At 32.0% G+C, this 25,065-nt stretch overlaps 1 protein-coding gene across 1 annotated transcript in view; it reads left to right on the forward strand.

The window, feature by feature from the left end:
• LOC126889768 (myrosinase 1-like) overlaps positions 1-25,065 on the forward strand; it is a 54,059-nt gene that overhangs the window by 12,513 nt on the left and 16,481 nt on the right. Inside the window, exons 3-6 of the mRNA XM_050658359.1 lie at positions 2,300-2,703; positions 5,923-6,017; positions 13,283-13,582; positions 24,104-24,247. Of these exons, the coding sequence (XP_050514316.1) occupies positions 2,300-2,703; positions 5,923-6,017; positions 13,283-13,582; positions 24,104-24,247 (943 nt within the window). The remainder of the gene's footprint in view (positions 1-2,299; positions 2,704-5,922; positions 6,018-13,282; positions 13,583-24,103; positions 24,248-25,065) is intronic.

Raw genomic sequence — 25,065 nt, forward strand, 5'->3', positions numbered from 1 at the left:
TCCACAAGTTGCTTTACTCGTGTATATCTTGTTTATATGATCTGTAAGTTTTATCGGTTCAAAATGCTTATTTTAGAAAGGACTGTAGGTGAAAGGGCTTAAAAAAGTCACTAATCACCAGTGTATGCAAATTTTGAATAGCCTTATATTAACCAATTTTTTTCTTAAAAAAAAAACAAAAAATTCGCTATTTAAAAAAGCAGGACCTACATTTTTCTACTCCATGAGATTATTGGTATCACTAATAATTTTTAAGTTATCTTGAAAAAAAAGCATTTTTTACAAAATTATAAATTAAAAAATTTTACTTTAAAACCAAACTTTTTCAAAAATAAGCACTTTCAACCAATAACACTTATAAATAATAGTCTCCCATTTTATACCGCTTTCGTGGCTTTGGGAGTATAGCAGGGTAGTTTGCTATATCTATGGCCTACGGTATACAAGGAAGGTAAGAGGGCCAGTGCTATGCTTCAACCGCCTATTATTACCCCTGGTTTTATCCAAGGTACTCATTTTATTCAGGCTGAGGCGATCTGGGGCCTATACACATTTTTAAAAATTTCTAGTTGTTCTTGCCGGTGCTAGGTTTTGAACCCCAGCCTACCAGCACTCGAGTCAAGCACACTACCGCCTGAGCTACTCCGGCCCTTCCAACCAATAAAACTTACAGATCATATTATAAGCAAAACATAAGTAAAGCAACTTGTGAAGCGGTAACGATTAATTTCATTTGAGATTCTAATTTAGTGGGTGATTTCCCGATTCTCTTTACCAAAAAAGGGACCAACTTTATTTTGAGCGTAACTTTTTTACTTTTGGTGATAGAAACATTTTTAAAAAAGAAAAATATGGATAGTTCTAAAAATAAAACTTGCAATGAGTTTTCTTCAAAAAGTGCTTCATTTTTTGATTATTTCACGTTCAAATATTCGATTTGGAATTTGACGAATATGAATCTATTTTTCATTAGCTACAACTCTGCTTCTACCAAGTCTAGAACCCTCATACATACACCATTTTTTTTCATTTTTTTTTATATCCTATATTTTTGCTACGAATGTTTTTTCGACAAAATATATAATTTCTGAGTTATTTGCATAAAACCGTTTATAAACGTGTTTTTTTGTTGAAAAATAAACATTCACTCGCAAATAACTCGGAAAATATTGACTTAGTAAAAAACCTCTACAGAAAAAAGTTGCTTAGAATTAGTCAGTTTATCCATTTTAAAGGCTTACTTTGAACCTATATTTTTTTACTCCCGAGAAGTGGTGAAACTGAACCCCTGGGCAAAAGCACACATCGGCAGACTATCACTTTTTTCTTTGACATGTTAGCTCTGTGTAATTCCAAGTCAATCCAAGCGGTTCTTTAAAATATGGAGCAAAAACCGTGATTCATTGGGCGACTATAGGTTTCTATGGATAATTTCCACCTCTACTGGTTTCATCTCTTTTATTTCACAACGTGTTATGTTTTCCGTCTTTTGCGTTATTTTGTTGGTTCTTAGTGCACTGAACACTGTATAACGATTATTATCAGTAGTAATTGCACAAGAGCTCTAAAATTCTATATTCATTTTAGAGATCGAATGCAATTTGTTGCGATTATTTCATGAATAAAACTGTTCAACACCAAAATTTTATTGTAATTTATTTATGTAAGTACAAATTAGTACAATTAAACACACAGTTGTTATAAATATTAATTTGACAGTTGAAAGTCATCACTTTTATAATTTTTAAAACATTAATTGTCATTAATGTCACTGAATGTATTTTTTCGTAGCAACGAAGGGCATCTGACGTAATATACTTGACGACGGGAAATTATCAGTAGTAATTGCACAAGAGCTCTAAAATTTCATATTAATTTTAGAGATCGAGTGCAATTTGTTGCGATTATTTCACGAATAAAACTGTTCAAAACCAAAATTTTATTGTAATTTATTTATGTAAGTACAAATTAGTACAATTAAACACACAGTTGTTATAAATATTAATTTGACGGTTGAAAGTCATCACTTTTATAGTTTTGAAAAAATTAATTGTCATTAATGTCACTGAATGTATTTTTTCGTAGCAACGAAGGGCATCTGACGTAATATACTTAACGACGGGAAATTATCAAAAATTATCGATTTAATTTAGATTTATGTAGCTTTCTATTGGTCAGAATCTCCTATGAATAAAATGATCAAAAATTATGGATTTAATTTAGATTTATGTAGCTTTCTATTGGTCAGAATCTCCTATGAATGAAATAATCTATGAAGTTGTATTATTATAACTTTTAGGGCATTACCCACTGGAAAAGCCGACAATATCAATGAAGCTGGTCTCAATTATTATAAAAATCTAGTTAAAGAAATTCGTAAATACAACATGCTTCCAATGGCTACTATTTACCACTGGGACCTTCCTCAGAGTCTCTACGATCAAGGTATTCATTGGAGTAATGTTAGTTTGGTACCCTATATTGTAGACTATGCAAGAATTGTTATAAAAAATTTACCTGATGTGGAATATTGGGTTACCGTCAATGAGCCAAAACAAGTTTGTCGATACGGATATGGTTCCACTTTGTTCGCACCTGCTTTAAACAGCGATGGGCTCTTAGAATACCAATGTGCATATGTGCTGGTTAAATCCCATGCTGCTATTTATCGTATGTATAAAAAGGAGTTTCCTAATTATAAAGGTAAATATAAAAAAGGGTTTACTTATTATACCAAACGTCATTTATTGTAAGGTACCACATTTTTGTCTCAATTTACAGGATTTCTAAAGCTTCCACAATATTCTTTCCATATGTAAACGTATAGTCTGTGAAGTTTATGGTTATTTGCTAGTTTTTTTCCAAACTTTCTTCTTCTTTACGTGCAATCTCCGCGACGAAGGTTGGCAATCATCATTGCTATTCTCACTTTTGACACTACAGCCCGAAATAGTTCAGTTGAGCTGCATCCAAACCATTCTCTGAGATTTCTCAGCCAGGAAATTTTTCTTATATTCATGCTGCGCCTTTCTTGAATCTTTCCCTGCATAATTAATTTTACGAGTTCATATCTGTCACCACGTGTTATATGACCCAAGTATTGAAATTTTCTTATTCTGATGGAATCCAGTATCTCCCTGCTGTTCTGTATTCTCCTTAGTACTTCCTCATTGGTTATTCTGTCTGTCCTGGAGATTCTCAACATTCTTCGATACGTCCTCATCTCAAATGCTTCCAATCTATTGAGGCATTGTTTATTGAGGGTCCATATCTCCACACCATACAAAAGAACAGAAAATACATAACATTTTAGTACTCGCTTTCTAAGATTTAGGCTGAGGTCTCTACTACATAATATTTGTTTCATATTAGTGAATGCACTTTTAGCCTTTTCTATCCTAATTCGGATTTCTTTGGTATAATCGTTTGTTTCATTAATGTTTGTCCCTAAATAGTTATAATTCTGAACTCGTTCTATTGTCTTATTATTTACGTGTAGATTGATGTTTCTTAATATTTTTCTTTGATATAACCATGAATTTCGTTTTCTTTGTGTTTAGTGACAGACCAAATTCTTCACTCGTTGCAACAACCTTATCTAAAATTCTTTGTAGATCTGTAATAGTTTCTGCTATTAGTATTGTCTCATCGGCGTATCTAATTTCACATATGGATAGGCCATTTATTTTTATGCCTGCTACTTCATCTTCTAATCCTTTTTTGAATATATCTTCTGAGTATGCATTAAACAGTGATGGCGACAAGACACAGCCCTGTCTAACGCCTCTTTTGTTTTTCATTTTATTGGTGTTTAAATTATTTATTCTTATGACAGCTTCTTGTTCATAATACAGATTATTTAGTATTCTTATATCCCGTGTGTCGATGTTCTTTGTTCTTAGTAGTTTTATTAACGCATTCTGTTTCAGCGTATAGAATGCCTTGTTATAATCTAGGAAGCAAACATAGATGTCCTGGTTTACATCTAAACATGTCTGTATTAGCACATTTTCTGCAAATAATGCTTCTCTGGTTCCTTGAGTATTTCTAAGTCCAAACTGAGTTTGTCCAATGTCTTGTTCTAACTTTTTGTATATTCTACGATGAATAATCTTTAGAAATACGTTGAGTATGTGGCACATTAGACTGATGGTACGGTCATGGACGTATAAATAAAGATATATCTTTATTTATATGTCCATGGGTACGGTGTTCGCAATATTGTCTGGCGTTTCTCTTTTTCGGTATAGTCACGAATGTTGATAGAAACCATTCTTTGGGTAATATACCTGTTCTGTATAATATGATATTAAATAATTCGACAATTAGATGTATATTGTAGTCGGCTATAAGTTGCAATATTTCTGTCGGTATTTCGTCCGGTCCTACAGCTTCCCCAGTTTTCAGTTCTTTGATGGTGTGTTTTACTTCACTTTCTGTTATTTCTTGTCCAGTCTCTTCAACGAAATATTCGTTATCTATTGTGTCTCGGTTGTTGTTAAACAGCTGTTCTATATAGTTTGTCCATACCATTAATTTGTTTTCTGTATCCATTACTATATCTCCCTTTTCATCAACTAGTATATTTTGTTTGTATTCTGGTTTTCTAGTTAATTCTTTTATTTTCCTGTGTATATTAAAGCTGTCATGTTTATGTTGTAGCGTTTCTATTTCATCACATTTTTCTTTTAACCAATTTTATTTTGCTATGCGAATTTGTCGCCGTATTTCGTTTTGTGTTTGCTGGTATAACGATATATTTTTGTCCTTATATACGCTTCTTTTGTTCATTAAATTTAGTATTTCGTCTGTCATCCAATCTTTTTTCTCTTCTTTGGATTTGCGTAGATACTTTTTTGAAGGTTCTATTAAGTCAGCGTTTATTTTTTCCCAGTTTTTGTTGATATTTTCTTCATTGTATTCCCCTTCAATCTGTACGGTATTTAGACGTTCGTTAATTCTTTCTTTGATATTTTCTCTGATTTCTGGATTTCTTAGTGCACCTATATCAGTTCTTTCTTCCTTTGCTGTTTTCTCTATTCTTTTCATTTTAATTTTCATGTGAGCTACTAAGAGATTATGATTAGATGATATATCTGCTCCAGGTTGTATTTTGACTGCTGTAATACTATTTCGATATCTCTTCTATCTCTTATATCTCTTCTATGTATATAACCTATCTCTTCTTTCATTTCTATCACCTAATCTAAACTTTAGATTAATGTAAACAGATGGTAATTTGTCGATAGCCTGGTCTAACATCAGCTTATTCATCTGTCTCCATTTCACTCTAACATAATTATTCTGAAGAATGTTATCTTCCATTAGTTTTTTAACTCAGTTTAGGTGTTAAAACGATTAATATTGCACTTTTTTTTCCAAGGGCGAGAAGAATTAATGACAAAAGTGTGTTGTATCGGTACAGGAGGTCACTAGGTCAGTACAGTCAACCAAGTTATATTTGTCTACCCAAAAGTGATCGAACACCACCAGAAATCTAGAAGAATACCTACATCAAGTTAAAGCTCGCACATGACAAAGCTGACGTAAGAGTCCTTCATCATTAATCTGGTGTTTCCGATCAATATCGTCTGCAAATGCCAACAGTAGGTTTGGTCCTTCTCACTGTAATACTGTAGTCGGTTTTTCGATTACATATTGCATTTTTGATTATGAGTTTCAGAGCTATGTTGCGTATCCTAAAATAAGGCTTTATAGTATCACCGAATATTTGCCCTTAATAGGTATAATTATAAATTATCATATTTAGTGGAGCTGACACGCTGCCCCTTTTTTGCTCTTAGTATGAAGCATTCTGAAATTTGTTCTGCAATCTTGTTAAAACAATGATTTCCTAATATCTTTCTATTGGCTAAAGTACAATTTTGCTGTTAACGATGATTTGTTAATTTAATTTTTTAGCTAGAATGTCACTAATTACTGATTGCCAATGGATAGAGCCTCTAACAAATTCACCCAAGGATCAAGAAGGCGCTGAACGACAAAGGCAATTTGATGTAAGAAGATTAATCTCATTTTTGCTGTCTAACAAGTAATCAATAATTTACTGGCTTAATATGTGGAATTTCTGCCCCTATAAAATCATACTTTATTCTATTATATTGTGCAAAAACAGTTTAACTAGGCATTGCATCATTTTCGTGATCATTCATCGCTTTAATCACATAGAAAATCTTCGAGCTACCACAATTTTTAGTAACTACAAGGGTCTACCAATAAACACTAGAGTGTTACTACTGACAAAGAATGTGACATCATCATCATCATTCTCTTTGCCTTATCCCTATGCGGGGTCGGCTTCCCTAATTGCATTTCTCCACACAATTCTATCTTGGGTCATATCAATGTTAATCCCCTTTACCAACATGTCCTGCCTTATCGTCTTCCCACAGGTCTTCTTTGGTCTTCCTCTCCTACTCCTTCCAGGAATCTGCACTTCAGCTAATCTTCGTAGTGGGTGACTAACGTCTCGACGTTGAACATGACCAAACCATCTTAACCTATTCTCTCTCATTTTGGCATCAGTTGGTGTCACACCTAGACTTCCCCTAATATACCCATTTCTAATTTTATCCTTCTTTGTCACTCCACTCATCCATCTAAGCATTCTCATTTCCACCACATGCATTCGTTGTTCCTCTTTCTTTTTTACTGCCCAACATTCAGTTCCGCACATCATAGCCGGTCTTATGGCTGTTTTATAGAATTTTCCCTTCAGCTTCATTGGGATTTTCTGTCACACAACACACCACTCGCTTCTTTCCACTTCATCCATCCAGCCCTAATTCTACTGCATGCATCTCCATCTATTTATCCATTACTCTGTAATACCGATCCCAGGTACTTAAAACTATTACTTTTCACAATCATTTCACCATCCAAAGATACCAATTTATTTGTAGTAACTCCATCTTTAATTGAACATTCTAAATACTAATTTGTCCTACTAAGTTTTAAAACTTTTTTCTCCAAAGCTTGTCTCCACTGTTCCAGTTTTTGTTCTAAGTCTCTTTCACTATTTCCTATTAACACTACATTATCAGCACACATTAGGCACCATGGAATGCTACCCTGTAGTTTCGCTGTTATCTGGTCCAAAACTAATGAGAACAAAGGACTAAGCACCGAGCCTTGGTGCAATCCTACTTTCACCCGAAATTTATCAGTCTCCCACACCTGTCCTAACAGTAGTCGTTACTCCCACATACATATCTCTCACAATCTTTACATATTCGCCAGGGACTCCTTTCTTATTGAGTGCCCACCACAGAATCTCTCGAGGAACTTTATCATAAGCTTTCTCAAGATAAATGAATACCGTATCTCTTTATTCATGTATTTTTCCATCAGTTGCCTTACAATGAAAATTGCATCTGTTGTTGATCTGCCCTGCATAAAGGCAAATTGATTATTAGTCCAGGCCCAGGGTAATAAGGTTTTTTCCATGACACTTGAACAGCCAGAGTACTGAAGCGTTTTTTCGACAGGTAATACCTATAAGAGCAAATTGTGACTATTTCCTGCGTAGGATCTGGCGGCCATTTTTATTTATGAACAATTAAGTGTCAAAAAATGGCATTTTTCACTTTTTTTTTTCAAATCAATGGAAAACAGGTAAACTTATGGTTTTTTTATTACAAATATCTTCGAGACTATGGAAAAAGCTTTAAAATGACGTATTACAACGTTTGATATACTCATTTTTTGTTAATATAATTGCGAAAAAAGGTCGGAATTGCAAAAAAATTATTTTCGCAATAACTGTTGTAAAAATTCCATCCAACCCCCATCTTCACAGGCTGTGAGGCCGTAGAGTTGATATGTAAGGCAGCGTTGTCAGATTTTTCCCAGCACGTCGCACTTTTTCTCAGCTGCATAGGGAACCTTATTTTGCGAATGACTCTAGTGTGTACCTTCACTTCACAGTTGTTGTATTAATTTATTCTCATTGGTCTGTGTCGTGTTAGATCGTACAAGAACAATTTTGTTTTCTTCTTTATTCTATTACTACATACCGTTTTGTTAAAATATATGGAGACTGTACAACAGTAAATGCCAAAGAAATATATATATATATATATATATATATATATATATATATATATATATATATATATATATATATATATATATATATATATAAATTCGGGTTCAAAACGTCCTCCGACGTTGTCCGATGCCTTGTTGCCAATATCTTCTATCATCGCAGTTTTCATCTTCTAATCCTCGTACACTCATTGATCGTCTTACTCCTTGTATCCATGTCGTTCTTGGCCTTCCTCGTTTCCTGTTTTCCTGTTTTCTGAACATGTCCGCACCACGTTAATTGTTTCTTCTCAATGCATTCTACAACTGTTTTCTGTAAATTCTTCGTTTTACTTCCTCATTTCTAACCCAGTCCAATCTCGATGTTCTACTTGCTCTTCTTAGGGCGTCCATCTCAGTAGCTTCTATTTTTCGTTTTTGGTGTTCCTTTATTCTCCATGTTTCGGAGAAATATTCCTAATTTCAATATTCCAAAGAAATATTGCATGTTATAATAATGTTTTACGTTACTTATGTTTACGTAAGGAATCCAAATCAGCAATAAAAAATGGGGGCTCCTATGTAAGATTTTAAAGTAACTCCCCATCTCACCTCCGTAAGTGGTTGTGTTTGACGTCATTCGACAGATTTAAAAAAATATATTGTACATGTATTTTTCAGTTTTCTGATCTGATATTCATTTCGCCGGGTTCGTATTTAAAATTGTAAAGTTACCCCCATCCCTTTCCGTGGGTTTCGTGTTTGGTATCATTCGACAGATTTTTCGCTTTTTTTGTGAATTTTGTGACTCGACTATTTCCTTACGCATCACTCAAATCGTGAGATTTTTTAAAATATACTTTGTTCTGCATGTATTTAACTTACTTATCTCAATCTGATGAGTTCGAGTTTTTATAAGGATTGATTTTTTTGTGACTCCCCTTAACGAACTCCCCTGTAGTAAGAGTCCATATATGGTAGGGGTACATTTACGCATTTCAATTTTCGACTTACGATTTTCTGATGCTCTCGAGTAACTGCAAAAATCCCCGCTTGGCCTCCCCTACCAGTAGGAACTAATAAGTTTAATAAGTTTAAGCAAAGTAACAAACTAACAATAATAATTTTTGGATCCATTTTCTCTGAAATATGTTAATACAGTGACTGAGCTGGTGGGATTTTGCCAATGGGTTGCCGATAAATGCGCGCTTAGCATTTAATTCCGGACTGTTCTATTGCCGACCGATTCGATCTAATGAGCGCAGACCTTGATCTTCTTCAAGTACCGTCTCCTAATCGGAGGTTGGATATCATCATCACTATCTTTACTCTATCTACCGCTGCTCTAAAGAGTTCTATAGAACTGCATTTAAACCAGTCCCTTAAATTCTTCAACCATGACACTCTCCTTCTTCCTATACTCCTTCCGCCTCTTATCTTTCCCTGTATTATCAGTCAGCATTTCATATCGCGGTCCCCTCATTACGTGTCCCAGATATTGTAACTTTCTTATTTTTATTGTGTTTATTATTTCTCATTCTTTACCCATTTCTCGCAATACTTCCGTGTTCGTTTTCTTCTCTGTCCATGCTATTCTAAGCATCCTTCTGTAACACCACATTTCAAATTACTGTAGCTTATTTATGTATTCTTGCTTTAATGTCCAGCTTTCAAGTCCATATTGTAGTATCGAGAACACGTAGCATCTCAAAGCTCTTACTTTCAGTTCTAAGCTTAGGTCTTTGTTGCAGAGAACTGTTTTCATTTTTACAAACGCATTCTTGCTATTTACATATATCCTGGTCCTTATTTCTGTTGTTTGATCATTTTTCTCTGAAATCCAGGTTCCTAGGTATTTGTATTTATCAACCCTTTCTACCGGTACATTTCCCAAATGTATGCTTGTTTGTATGTTTGTTTTCTTAGTTATTATCATGTATTTGGTCTTTTTTATATTCATTTTTAGTCCATATTCTTCACAGAAATTGTTTGTTTTGCTTAGTAGTAGTTGGAGTTGTTCAGCAGAGCTTGCCATAATGACGGTGTCATATGCATATCTTATGTTGTTAATAGATCTTCCGTTAATTATTATTACTTCACTTTGAGATAGCAATGCTTCTTCAAAAATGGCTTTACTATATCCAAAAAAGAGTAATGGAGACATAATACATCCCTGCCCAACTCCTCTCCTAATTTCAATTTCTGGACTGGGTTCGTTATCTATTACAATTTGTGCTCTTTGATTCCAGTAAAGGTTTTTTATTATTCGTAAGTCCCTTTTGTCTATGTTTTTTGTCTTTAGAATTTGGACTAATTTTTCATGTCTTTATTTGTCAAAAGCTTTCTCAAAATCAACGTAGCAAACATGCACATCCACATTCATGTCCATGCATCTTTGAGCTAACACATTAATAGCAAATAACGCCTCTCTGGTTCCTGGTCCGTTTCTGAACCCAAACTGACTATCATCTATTCCTTCTTCTAGTTTTTTATTTACCCGTGTTGAGCTTCCCCCCCCCACTTGCAAAAATCAAAAAACAAATAGCCCTGATTTATGAGCTATTTATGAGCTCTCATATTCCGCAAACTAAAAATTTTGAGCCCGTTCCACTGAGCAGGAATTTAATACTACTACTTAAAAATAGGAATATTGAATCGGTTTTTGCGGCAGAATTACGAGCTATTTATGAGCTCTTGAAATTATATAGTTTTGATTTTTGAGCTCATCCCCTTCACCTCCAAACAACCCTTTAATTGATTTAACTTAAGAGAAAAATGCTGAGAAAACTTAAAATATATCGTATTTATTAGCGTGTATTAGGCGCGTGATTTAAGAGTTTATTTTTAGAATATAAGCTATACGAATTAAACTACTATTAACTTTTTTGTAAAAACTTACAGTTTTTGAGTGAGTTACGAAAAACCGCTTCAAAACATGCATTTTTTTCACGAATATTTAAAATTTTTGATCTTTAATAACTTAAAAAGTATTGACTTATTTTAATAACTTTATATAATAAATTTTGCTTATAATTTGTTCTTTTATAGATTTGTGCAGTTATTATTTATAAAATAATTTTCACCCCCGAGAAGGGGCGGTATCCACCCTCAAGGTAAAGGCGCAAGGTGGTACCGTGTCACCTTTGTTTCTTGAGGTATCTTCTAACCACTGACCAATTTTCGTGAAAGTCGATGAAGGTTCAGCGAAATTGAAGGTAATCGTCGATTTTTACTTTCAGTGACTGCACTATACAAAATAAATTGCAATTTACTGATCTAAATGCGCGTAATTTGGAAGCTTATAAATTATTAAATGATATGTAGTCGCCAAATATTTAATTTAATGCATTTTAAGTACAACTTTCTCTTGAGCCGGGAAGATAGGGTGGTTTTCTTGCGAAGGGGTTGTAGCTCAATAATCGAAATGCATGTAATTTAATAGTTTATTCTTAGAGTATATAAGCTATAGGAATTATATCCGCAATACGATATATGTTAAGTTTTCTCAGCATTTTTCTCTTAAGTTAAATCAATTAAAGGGTTGTTTGGGGGTGAAGGGGATGAGCTCAAAAATCGAAACTAGATAATTTCAAGAGCTCATAAATAGCTCGTAATTCTGCCGCAAAAACCGATTCAATATTCCTATTTTTAAGTAGTGGGGGGTCTGACTCAGCCCCCCCACTAAAGTATTAAATTCCTGCTCAGTGGAACGAGCTCAAAATTTTTAGTTTGCGGAATATGAGAGCTCATAAATAGCTCATAAATCAGGGCTATTTGTTTTTTAATTTTTGCAAGTGGGGGGGGGGGCAGCTCAACACGGGTATTTTATTTATACGACCATGTATTATTTTCAAGAATAATTTGAGAATGTGACATTTATAATGATATTGTTCTGTATTCACTGCAATCTTTAGCGTTTGCATTTTTAGGGATAGCACAAAAGGTTGACCTTTATACGACATACCAAAATATATATACTTTATTATCTTTAATATAAGAGTAAGCCTCAGCTTTAATACCTAAAGAAATATTTATAAACTGGCGATTTACAAAATATTTTTTCTCTCTTTGACTCACGTCATTTTCATTTGATTATAGATTTATTTATATCAATTTACGCCTTTATTAATCAAACTTCAGCGTTGGCGCAATGGCATGAAATGATTGTGATTTCGAGACGAATCTCTGCATGCAAATTTTATTTAATTTGCGTGGCAATATACATGGTGTAACAAAAATACAGGTCATAATTTAAACCACATATTCTGGGTCCAAAAATAGCTCGAATGAACCTAACTTACCTTAGTACAAATATGCACATAAAAAAAGTTACAGCCCTTTGAAGTTACAAAATGAAAATCGATTTTTTCCAATATATCGAAAACTATTACAGATTTTTTATTGAAAATGGACATGTGGAATTCTAATGGCAGTAGCATTTAAAGAAAAAATTGTAGTGAAATTTGGACACCCCATAAAAACTTTATCGGGGTTTTGTTCCTTTAAACCCCCCCAAACTTCTGTGTACGTTCCAATTAAGTTATGATTGTAGTACCATTAGTTAAACACATTGTTTTTAAAAAAATTTTGCCTCCAGTACTTTTTCGAAAAGTCAGTTTTTATCGAGATATTTTGAATATTTGTCAAATCCACCACAATTTGTATAATGGTTAAGTACGTTTATGGAGACTTGGTAATAATATAAAAATTTATTTATGATTTACATTTTTAGGTATTTTTTGAACCATATTAAAAAAGAAGCCACATGTCTATAAAAGGTGCCTTCTCGAAAAAATAAAAAGAGGCAAAAAAGTTTTAAAAACACTGTGTTTAACTAATGGTATTGCAGTAATAGTTTAATTGCAACGTACACAAACATTTGGGGGGTTTAAAGGGACAAAACCCTCATAAAATTTTTTTGTAAACATATTAAAAAGGAGCCCCAACTCGATAAAAACTACGTTATCGAAAAAATACTAAGAGGCAAAAAAGTTTTAAAAACATTGAATTTAACTAACGGTACCGCAATAGTAATTTAATTGGGACGTACACAAAAGTTTGGGGGGTTTAAGGGAACAAAACAAGTTAGGTTCATTCGAACTATTTTTGGTCCCAGAATATGTGGTTTAATTTATGACCTATATTTTTGTTCCACCCTGTATTTTCCATAAGATGTGTACGGTGTCTTTTCGTTTAATATAATATAGTATATTACTTTAATCATTGTATATTTTAGTATGGTTTGTATTTAAACCCCGTCTTCAAGGGTGACTGGCCACAAGTAGTTAAAGATAGAATAGCTTTTAGAAGCGCGAAGGCTAACTTCACGAAATCCAGACTTCCAGCATTCACTAAAGAAGAAATAAACGATATAAAAGGAACACATGATTTTCTAGGAGTAAATCATTATTTTACTATGTTAGCTAGAGAGGAAAAAGAAGAAGCACCATTTAATGAAACCAGTCATAAACATGACGTTGGGATTATTGACACGTTCAATCCGCGTTGGGTTAAAGAAGCAGACGGTTTATTTGTGGTATGTAATATATAATATACTTTAGAAATGAGAAAAGTCGCAGATACAAAATTTCTTAAAATAATAATAAATAATTACTAAAATCTGTAAACTTTTTTTGTTGGAACCTCTTTCTGGTAACATCCTTAGTTTCTGACTTTTTCAATTTATGAGAGGCGCCGAATAAAGAAAGCAAAAAAAAAAGAATTTTTTTTTGCGATGGAAAAGTAATACCTCACAAAAGTTGCCCAATCAACTGTTAAGTATATTGGTAAATTTTTTTCGAAATTGGAAAATATCTTCTGCCCCCCAAGACAATTAAAAATTTTGAAAAAATGTTAACAGACGAAACAAATTTTTATTTCGAAACGAAAATGTAATAGCTCACAAAAGTTGCCTAACACACTATTTAGTATTTTAGTAAAATTGCGTTGAAATAAAAAAATATTTTCTGCCCCCCACGGCAACTAAAAATTAGAAAAAATACATTAAAGTGCGAATTTCTTTTGTAAGTGAAATGTAATACCTTATAACTTGAACCCTATAAACTTGAATAAATAAATTCGGTTTAAATTGGAAAATATTTTATGGTTTACCAAGGCAATTAAAAATTTTACTTAAGGAAAGTATACTAAAACATTCTTTTTATAACAAAATAGCCTAACTTACCCGTCTCCTAACGTCACCCAAGTTTTTTAATACTAAAATAAAAATATAAAGGAAAGTACAAAATTAGGTATATAAATATTACAAAAAAATATGGTAAAAGCATTCTATTCGAGGATGTCTTCCGATTTAGCATTAAAGTGAGGAATAGTTTTTCTCGAATCAATTTGAGTTTTTATAAATCCATCCCTAGAATACGCTCCACAAACTGCTAGAGAAGCTTGTGTCACAAGCTTGACACATCGTTCTACACATTGTTCGTGGCAGTGATATTTCTCAATCTCAATGTTAAAAGGGTCAAACTTAGGATTCTTCATAAAATCTCGCAGATTGTCACTCGAGAATCTAGAGAATATAGGTGGTTCTATAAGGTGATATTCTTGTTAGTTAATTAACTCAAAGTAACCGTTTGAATCAAAATTTTTATAGGAGAAAGTTTGAACACCCTCACGTTTTTTGATTTGGTCACTGGCACACTTCTTTTGATGTCCAAGGGGTAGATCATTTTAATGTCGCAGACATACAAACCACTGAAGCGGTTTTTTTTAAATGTTATTCTAACAGCCGTATTACATCACCCTTAACGCCAGTATTTACGACTGTTTCGTCACATGCAATAGTTGGATTTGATACTTTCTGTAAGTTTCTGCAAAGTCAGTCAAAGTCAGTTTCTGCAAACCTTATTTGAAGGAAAGATCGAAGGAAGAAGGGGACTGGGCAGGAAGAAAATGTCATGGCTCCGTAATGTCAAACAATGGACAGGACTAAAAAACGTAGGAGACCTAATACATACTGCAAGGGATAGAGAAAAATGGTCAAACGTGATCGCGAACATCCATTAGTGGATTGCATAAGAAGAACAAGAAGAAGAAGATACTTTCTGATATACCAGACAGCGGATACCCATATCCGAAATATTTGCACCCTGGCTCATGCACAAGTGTTATGTGTTTTTCCACGATAGATAGACTATAAAACTTAGTACTGTTTTTTTACTTGAGCTAAAGTTTTGTCTTTGCGTCGGTAACTTTCTCCTTTTACCGTTGTTCTCTCTGATCATATTTGTTTTTCTTTTCCCTATCAATCGAGCTTATCACCATTCTTCTTGGACGTCTTTGATTTAATAGAAATTCGCGCTCATCCAGAGGCACTTTTTGAGATTTGCTACAAAGACAATTAATCAGAGTGTCACATTTGCATGCTGCAAGATCGAAACGTGTAGTTTTACTTTTGTTCTTAAAGCATTGAATTTAATTTTTGTAAAATTCGCTGTTTTGCCTGTTCTTAAATGGTTTCATAAGTTTCATATATTTGTCATGATAGGCTTTTAAAAGCTGAATATTCTTGTATGTTAAATTATTGGAATTAAAGCCTTTTTCCATATTTCCTAGAATTTAATTGCAACCTGTTCGGCAATACCAGAAAATTCTGACTCTTTCTTGCTGAGCTTTTTATCCTCTTGCAACCACAAAACTTCATCGCTTGTTTGTATTTTGGTAAAACATTTTCAGGTATATTTGGTGGTTGCCCAAAAATGGGGCGGTCAACAGCACACCTTGATTTCATTCCTTATGGTCCTGGTTGATCTATTTTAAAAATCTTTAATTTACAAACAACAATAATCACAAAGGAAGGCATCGCACCAAACATAAGTGAAAATTACACGCACGGACTCACGAAGCGGGATATTTCAAAGGGGTTGGGGAGACTGAAAAAACAAATAAAACTTTAAATATCGTTTAAATTTTTTGTAATTGACAACATTTTAAGTTTTCTTTAATTGATCTTAGATCGAGTTAGCACATATTTTATTCCAAATAATATAAATTTGAATTTCCATAAAACTCAGATATTTAATAAAATTCAAGGTCGTTGGGGGGCAGAAAATTCGCTTAGAAAAAAAAATAAAAATACGAATATGCTGAAAAATAACTCTAGCAACTTTTTCACGCTATCAGATATAATATTTCGATATATAGTACAGCGTGAGTCATGAGGAACTGTACATACTCCTACCTCGTATAGAGGCTCCTATGGGGAATAACAAATGACCATTAAAAAGTGTCTGCTCCCATTGTTTAATAATATACAGGGCGAGTTTCGCATTTTGACAGAAATTTGTATTCGCCATAATTTTTGAACGGTCAGATCGATGTGTCTCTTATTTTGGTCAATCGTTACACTATTACCACCTTATCAACCGATTTATTCAAACTAGAAAAAAATCAGGTCCGACTTCAAAAAAATTAGTTCGTTTGGGTCTTAGAAAAAATTTCACCCTGTATATGCTTTTTGAAAACTATAATATGAATTGTATAAATTAGACAAATAAGCAATTAAAACGACATATTTATTTTTTTTCCCACACGATTACTTAATTTTTTATAAAAAAATCAAATTTGACTATGAATTAAAAGTTTGGTAAAGTTAACCATATATTTAAAAAAATAACTTTTATTACAAATATTCATTTTTTTTGAACAAATATTTAATTTATGTTACCACCCAATCAACTGATTTATACAAACTAGAAAAAAATCAGGCCCGGATTTAAAAAATTAGTTCATTTTAGTCTTAGAAAAAATTTCACCCTGTATATGCTTTTTGAAAACTCTAATATAAATTTTACAATTTAGACAAATAGGTATTTAAAATGGCATATTTATTTTTTCCCCACACGATTACTTAATTTTTTATAAAAAAATCAAATTTGACTATGAATAATTAAAAGTTTGGTAAAGTGAACCATATTTACTAGAAACTTAAAAAAAATAACTTTTATTACAAAAATTTATTTTTTTTAACAAATATTTAATTTATGTTACCACCCAATCACCTGATTTATTCAAACTAGAAAAAAATCAGGCCCGGATTTAAAAAATTAGTTCGTTTTGGTCTTAGAAAAAATTTCACCCTGTATACGCTTTTTGAAAACTCTAGTATGAATTTTACAAATTAGACAAATAGATTAGATTAGATTTTTAGATTAGACAATTAGACAAATAGATTAGATTTTTATTAAAAAATCAAATCTGTCAAAATCGGAATTTTACCATAAAAATAAAAAAAATTTAACAACGTTTTTCTTAAAATTAAAAGCTTCACCATTTTTTTTCTATACCACGTCTAGATCTAAAACCCATAACACTTCTTTTTGGACTCTCTAGTTTAACATAGACGTGATCAAATAGATAAATTTTAAATTTTTTCACTTAATTTTTGCGATTTAACTTTGCAATTAACGAATCTGCACCTTTCATTTTTAAAAATTCATAACTTTTATGAGAAGAAGACTGAAAGTCTACAACAATTTTCATAGTCTTCACAATGGTAAGAGATATGTGCTGTAAAAATTTCAGAAAAAAAAAGATTAAACTGGAACAGAGTTGTAGCGAGTTAAACCGTAATTTCATTTTTTTTTTTCATTTTTAGGTTAAAATTCCGATTTTGACAACTTTTATTTTTTAATAAAAAATTAAGTAATCGTGTGGGGAAAAAAATAAATATGTCATTTTAATTGCTTATTTGTCTAATTTGTAAAATTCATATTATAGTTTTCAAAAAGCGTATACAGGGTGAAATTTTTTTTAAGACCCAAACGAACTAATTAGTTTGAAGCCGGACCTGATTTTTTTTAGTTTGAATAAATCAGTTGATTAGGTGGTAATAGTGTAACGATTGACCAAAATAAGAGACACATCGATCTGAGCGTTCAAAAATTATGACGAATACAAATTTCTGTCAAAATGCGAAACTCGCCCTGTATATTATTAAACAATGGGAGCAGATACTTTTTGATGGTCATTTGTTATTCCCTATAGGAGCCTCTATACGAGGTAGAAGTATGTACAGTTCCTCATGACTCACCCTGTATATAACTTTTATTTTTTCGATGCACCCTACTCTACAGCATGCAGTCACATTGTGCTTTCATTTGTAAGAACCTTTTCTCTTTTCTTTAAGAGATGTCACTGCAGCGTCCCAAAAGTGGATTTTAAACTATTTTTAAAATTCCACATAAATAGACAGTTTGGTTTCGTTTTGCTTCAGAGGTGTGCACGTAGTTCCACTGAGGACGTCGTAAGACAGAAACGTTGTGCATCGCTTTTGAATCGAAAGGAAACATAAACTGTCTTTTTCATTTTCAATAATATATTTTCTTTTTTTATGTAATTATCGTTACAACAAATATATTTCAATCTAACCTCATTTTTATGTCATGCTTTTTGCTTTTGTCATGATTAACCAATCTCAGAGTGAATTTGCTATATAAAAAGTTCTTTGCTAAATAGGGATGTACACTAATTTTTAAATATAGTTAAATTCAATACATTATAAAGTATATAAAAACGTAGCAATTATAAAAGTGTTTAAAAATGTATATTTTTTAAGATAAATGAGTTATAGTTGCATAAATGCAACTGTTGCATTTATCAACATAATGTCAATCAGTATAATGTTGATTTTCTTGGAGGCTAGAAAAATGGCTCCTTGCGGCGATTCTACGGCGTGTGACATCAGCAGTCGTATCGGCTTTGATGGACGACAAGTATATACTGGTGTTTTGTTCCTGGTGTATAAATACCTCTAAAAACAATTCTGACAAGATTTTTATTACAGCTCCAACAAATTTAAAACGTAAAGTAATTGTTTGTTGCGGCTAGAAGGGACATCAAGGAAGTATCAATAAAAACCAAGTTTTTCTGTTGTGAAATGAGTTTTTTAATTACTCATTTTAAACCCAATTCTATGATATGTTTTAGATTTAAGTTAGCTTGGTTGTAAAAAAATAAATTATAAAAATTGGACAAAAAACTGTTTCTAAAAATCTAGACAACGAAATGGGTTAGCAATAAAAATTTTTACAAAAACGAACAGTACCTACTTTATGATCTGTCAATTTGTCGGGAGGCTTAAATGACTTGGTGTCCATAACATAGTAATAAAATATTTATTATCTGATAGACCCTATAAACGAGACATCATTTATGTGTGTAGGAAATTGTACATAAAACGTTTTTGATTTAATTGAAAAATATTTTATTAAGCTGTACTATTTTACTAAAACGTATTCCTATACATAAACTGATAAAAGTAAGAAGGTATGCACAGTCTTGGTCAAATGCTATTTGAATGCATTATTTTTTTTCGAATCCTGAGAAAACTAATGAATATTTTTGAAAAATGTAAACGCAGAATGAAAGATTATATTATTACTGAGGGCCGAAAGTCCGTTAGAATAAACAAAAAGTTTTTTTAATGAAATATTTGAAATTTTCTCTTTTATAGTATATTTAGTATATTTGAAATATACTAAATTTTCTCTTTTTTTTTCACCTCTGTAACTTATTAAAATAAACATTTCACTACTATGTGGTTGATTTGAGACAAGAAATCAGACACCATTGTTACATCTACAGTAGGTAAGATATGCGAATCAGCTTTTTAAAACCTTCCATTTTATTTATTTGTTTTTACCACCCAAAACATGTCCTTAGAAACAGTCTTTTTCCTTTAAACTAAACAAATTCACTATAAAACTCCACTTTAGCCCTGATATACCAAGAAGAGAATATAATAAAATGACTTGAACTAACGACAATCAGGTATAAAATAACACTGTGGAAATGGAGCGTGCTGCAGTATACGACTAGTGACGTCAGAAGCGTTTTGTAGCATTTAATATAATGCTAGATTTCTAACGAAGTTTTTTTATAGAAAGGATTTTTTAATTTTCTTTATATTTTAGACAATTATTCTTAGGGTGTTTCTAAACCGTTTTACATTTTGAAAATGTTAATTTTTTGTGAACATCCCTATTATAGGTAAATGAATTGCCTATTTGTAAAAACTGATATTTTATTTCATTTCTATCAATATACTTGATTCAAATAGCAACATTTGGATTCTACAATATTTTTACAGCCTTATCTACAAAACGCATGTTTACTTGACCGCAAGAGTTGGTAAAAACATTCATTATAAGCAAAAAACGTTCTATACATTTTTTTTGATAAAATTAATAGTTTTCGATTTATTCGCTATCGAAAGTGTTAGTTTTATATCGAAAAAATCAATGATTTTAATCAGTTTTCTGCTAATAACTCAAACAGTTTTCGTTTTATTAAAACAACTTTACTTAAAAAAAATGTACCTACGTATTGAAAAAATAAAAAAAACTGTTTTCTTTTATTTTCTTTAAGACCAATAGTAATCGAGCTGTACTTTAGTATATGTTGGCTTTTCTTCGTCAAATGCTAAATATTGTAGTTTCAAAGTCAAGAGACGGGAAAACTATTCATTTTCGACGATAACTTGTAAAAACTAATTTAAAGTATTTAAAAATATGTATATCCAGAAATTAAAAAAAATTCTAATTAAAAAAATTAAGTGATATAATGAAAAGAAAGTCAGTCCCTATTTTTTTCAGCAAAAAAGTGATCGTAAACCACCCCCTAATTACCACCCTAATTAAAATTAGTTATTGACTTGATTCAGTTTTCTTGATTTATGTATTGTTTATAGGTTCTGGAAGTTTGATCGGCTTAGAATGATTAGTTTTTAAAAAAATTGAGTTAAAAGCGAATAACGAGTTTTTGTAGTTTGGTAAAAATACTCTTTTCTTCACAATAGAAAGATTAGCATCAGAGATACGAAAAAATATTTAAATATGAAATTGTAGCATATTTATTTCCCAAGAAATTGGTTTGCAAAAAATTTTTTTACGGCAACAATTAAGTGAGCTCTTGACAATTAAAACTTGTAATATCATGCAAAAACCACCTTTACCAACCCTTTCAATGCCACCTGTTTTTGTGACTGAGAATTTTAAAAGGATTTAATATTAACAGCGTTATAGATCTTGTAATAAACTACAAAATTATTTTTTAACGAACTTTCTAAGATAAAAAATAAAAAAAGTTACAGTTAAAAAATCAATATATTTTTTTGAAAAAAAAAGGAAAAATCCAATTGGAAGCATAATAATGTAAGTTAGCGGTGTTTTTAGTCATTGACCTTATTTATTCTTCTTTATTTATGTATTATTAATAGATTCTAGAAGTTTGACTGGCTTAGAATGATTATTTTTTAAAAAAACCTAAGCATTTTTTACTTTGGTAAAAAATGCCATGTTCTTCAGAAAAGAAAGATTATGAGAGATACGAAAAAATGTTTAAATATGAAATTGTAGGTAATCTAGTTCCCAAGAACATGGTTTGATAAAATTTGTTCTACGGCAAAAATTGAGTGAATCGTAAACGAGTATACCATCGAAAAACATTGATTTTTAGATATAAAACTAACACCTCCGATAGCGAATAAATCAAAAACTATTAATTTTATCAAAAAAATGTATGGAACATTTTTTACTTAGAATGAATGTTTTTATTAACTTTTGCGGTCAAAATATAATAAAAAATTTCCACCCCCGAGATGGGGTGGCAACCACCCCCAAGAGGAAAGCGCCTGTCGGCATCATATAGATTTTGATCCATGTTTCCAACTGGATCCAATGGATGAAATTTTTCCATTCTCTAAAAATTGCGAGGTGAAAAGCTTTGGTTCCTGGACTATTGGGAGTAGGCGCAAAATCTTGGGTCAATGAAAATTTTTGAAAAATTTAAACGCAGAATGAAAGATTACATTATTACCGAGGGCTGAAATAATGTAATCTTTCATTCTGCGCTTAAATTTTTCAAAAATACTTGTTAGTTTTCTCAGAATTCGAAAAAAATTCATTTAAATAGCATTGGTCCAAGATTTTGCGCCTGCCCCGAGAATGCTGTATTTATATTTTTCTCGATAAACGTATTTCTACTATTAACAACGCCTCTGTATCATTTATTTAAACTCGAATACTAATTTTAAGGTCGATTTTCGTTAAAATGTTGTTTTTAACCTCAATAAATCTCTCAAAATTACCTCTTGACATTTCTTCGTTTCAGAATCCTATTTTCTATATATTTGAATCGGCAGTTAACTTCTTTAGTCATTAACCTCGATGTAATAAAAAATGCACCTTTCAATTTTACACCCGTGTTGAGCTGCCCACCCTCCACCTACAAAAATTAAAAAACAAATAGCGCTGATTTATGAGCTTTCATATTCCGCAAGTTAAAAATTTTGAGCTCGTTATACTGAGCAGGAATTTAATATTTTAGTGGAGGGGGGCTGAGTCAGCCCCCCACTACTTAAAAATAGGGATATTGAATCGATCTTTGCGCCAGAATTACGAGCTATTTATGAGCTCTCGAAGTTATATAGTTTCGATTTTCGAGCTCATTCCCTTCACCCCCGAACAACCCTTTAATTGATTTAACTTAAGAGAAATATGCTGAGAAAAATTAAAATATATCGTATCGCGGATATGATTCGTATTGCTTATATATTCTAAGAATATAAGAATTTAAGAACTCTTAAATCGATTTTTTCGATTATTGAGCTACAACTCCTTCGCAATAAAACCACCCCTTCGCAATAGAACCACCGTTTAATAATCACCTATTTTTAATGGGAATAAGCCACAATTTTACCAAAAAAATGATTTTATTAACGTTTCGAAGCCCAAATCGGGTTTCGTTGTCAAAATACAAAATACTACTATCCTGTAGTATTTTGTATTTTGACAACGAAATCAGTAGTATTTTGTATTTTGACAACGAAACCCGATTTGGGCTTCGAAACGTTAATAAAATCATTTTTTTTTGTAAAATTGTGGCTTATTCGCTTAAAAATAGTTGATTATAAAAATGACACAAGGAAATAGCTTCAGAACAACATCGTTTAATAATTTATAAGCTCACAAAATACGCGCATTTCAATTATTGAATTGTAATTTTCTTTCTATAGTGCAGTCACTGGAGGTAAAAATCATCTATGACCTTCGATTTCGGTGAACCTCCATTTATTTTCACGAAAATTGGTGAGTAGATAGAGGATACCTCAAGAAACAAAAGTAACATGGTGCCAACTTGCGCTTCTAGCCTGGGGTAGAGGTCACCCCTTCCCGGGGGTTAAAATTACTTTATTAAAAATAACCCAACAAATCGATACAGGGACCAATTTTAAGCAAAATTTTGTTATACATATAAAGTTATTAAAATAAATCAATACTTTTTAAGTTATTAAAGATCAAACATTTTAATTTACGTGAAAAAAATGCATGCTTTAAAGCGATTTTTTATAAATAACTAAAAAACTGTAAGTTTTTGCAAAAAAGTTTTCATTGCCAGAATTGAACCTTATGAAAAATATAATAAATTCCTTACTTGCAAAAACCTTTAATAATAATTTAAATTAAGTTGTAAGTACATAATTGAATGTATACTTTTTTTCTGCGAGTACTCAAATCTAATGATCCAAGTTTAAATAACGGGAAAACGATGCATTTTATAATCCTAAATACTTGTCAAAATACTTAGAGATACCTATCAAATGAGCTCCAGAAGAAGTTGATAGCATCAAAATTTATACTCGAATTTTTATATTCACCCCTGTCCCCACACCTTTGTCGGTCACGCAGCGTTCCGCCCCTGGAGGTTTTACTTAGTTACGTCATGACCTACTTATTCCCAAATTTTGGTGCACTATCTCGATCATGAGCGTCACAAAAAAAATAATAAAAGTCGCAACTTTGACCCCTTATAACTACCCTCCTCCCCCACTCTGGTTTCCGCCCGTTGGGGAAAGTCATGTACACAACTAATTCAACATATCCCTGTATAGTTTTTCCATATTACTTATCACGAGCAAAATCCGCTCCCAGCTCTTGTACTATAAGGAATAAATAAATAATTGTGGTGAAAGAGATTGTTTTTTAATTATTTTATTGATTCGTTTTAAACGTACTGCTTATATACTATATTCTTATTTTAGATCGTTCCCAAGGGTGCTTTTAAAATTTTAAAATGGCTTCAGAAGACATATGGAGACCCAAATATCATAATAACTGAAATAGGAATGACCGACCGAATGAATAGTACTAATCAAGATGACCAAAATAGAATCGATTTTTACACAGTGAGTAAATATACATATACAAGGTGTCCTAGCGGGACGGTCGAATATTTCGCGAAATGAACATCCGATCGAAAAATGGAAAAATACGTATCCAATATTTTTCAAAGATCTCGGACTCCACACGGCCCCCGACTAAACCCCCTGCAGGTAGAAGGGGGAGTTACTTTAAAATCTTAAAAAAAATCCCCATTTTTTATTACAGATTTGGATTCCTTACGTAAAAATAAATAACTTTAATTGGAGACATTCTTTCGAATTATGGATAGATGGCGCTATAATCGGAAAAAGCGATTTATCCTAATACGCTAAGTAAATTATAAAAACGGTAATATCTCGAGAAATACACTTTCAAATGAACAAAAAACACATATTTAATAAAAATAGAAGAAGTAAAAGTACTCTGTTACGCAGACGACGCAATATACATAGCCAAGATGAAGATAGTCTGCAAAGACTAGTCCACACATTTAATATAAAAACAAAATGATCCAATATGACAATTTTATCTCAGAAAACTAAAACAATAGTAATCAATCAGTGAAGAACCAATCACATGTAAAATTAAAATTGATGGCATCAGTATTGAACAAGTAATGGAAATAAAATAACCTTGGAGTGACACTGTCCAGCTAGAAGACCTGGACAAAGAAGTGAGAAATCAAGCACAAAAAGCAAATAGAATGGCAGGATACCTTAATAACACTATATGGTGAAACCGACATATTAACACTGAGATGAAGTCAAGAATTTAAAAAGCCAGTGTAAGACTAATATGACATTATGCCTCAGAAACAAGACCCGATACAGACACAACACAA

This window comes from Diabrotica virgifera, chromosome 8 (genome assembly GCF_917563875.1).
Source record: "Diabrotica virgifera virgifera chromosome 8, PGI_DIABVI_V3a".
NCBI classification, from domain to species: domain Eukaryota; kingdom Metazoa; phylum Arthropoda; class Insecta; order Coleoptera; family Chrysomelidae; genus Diabrotica; species Diabrotica virgifera.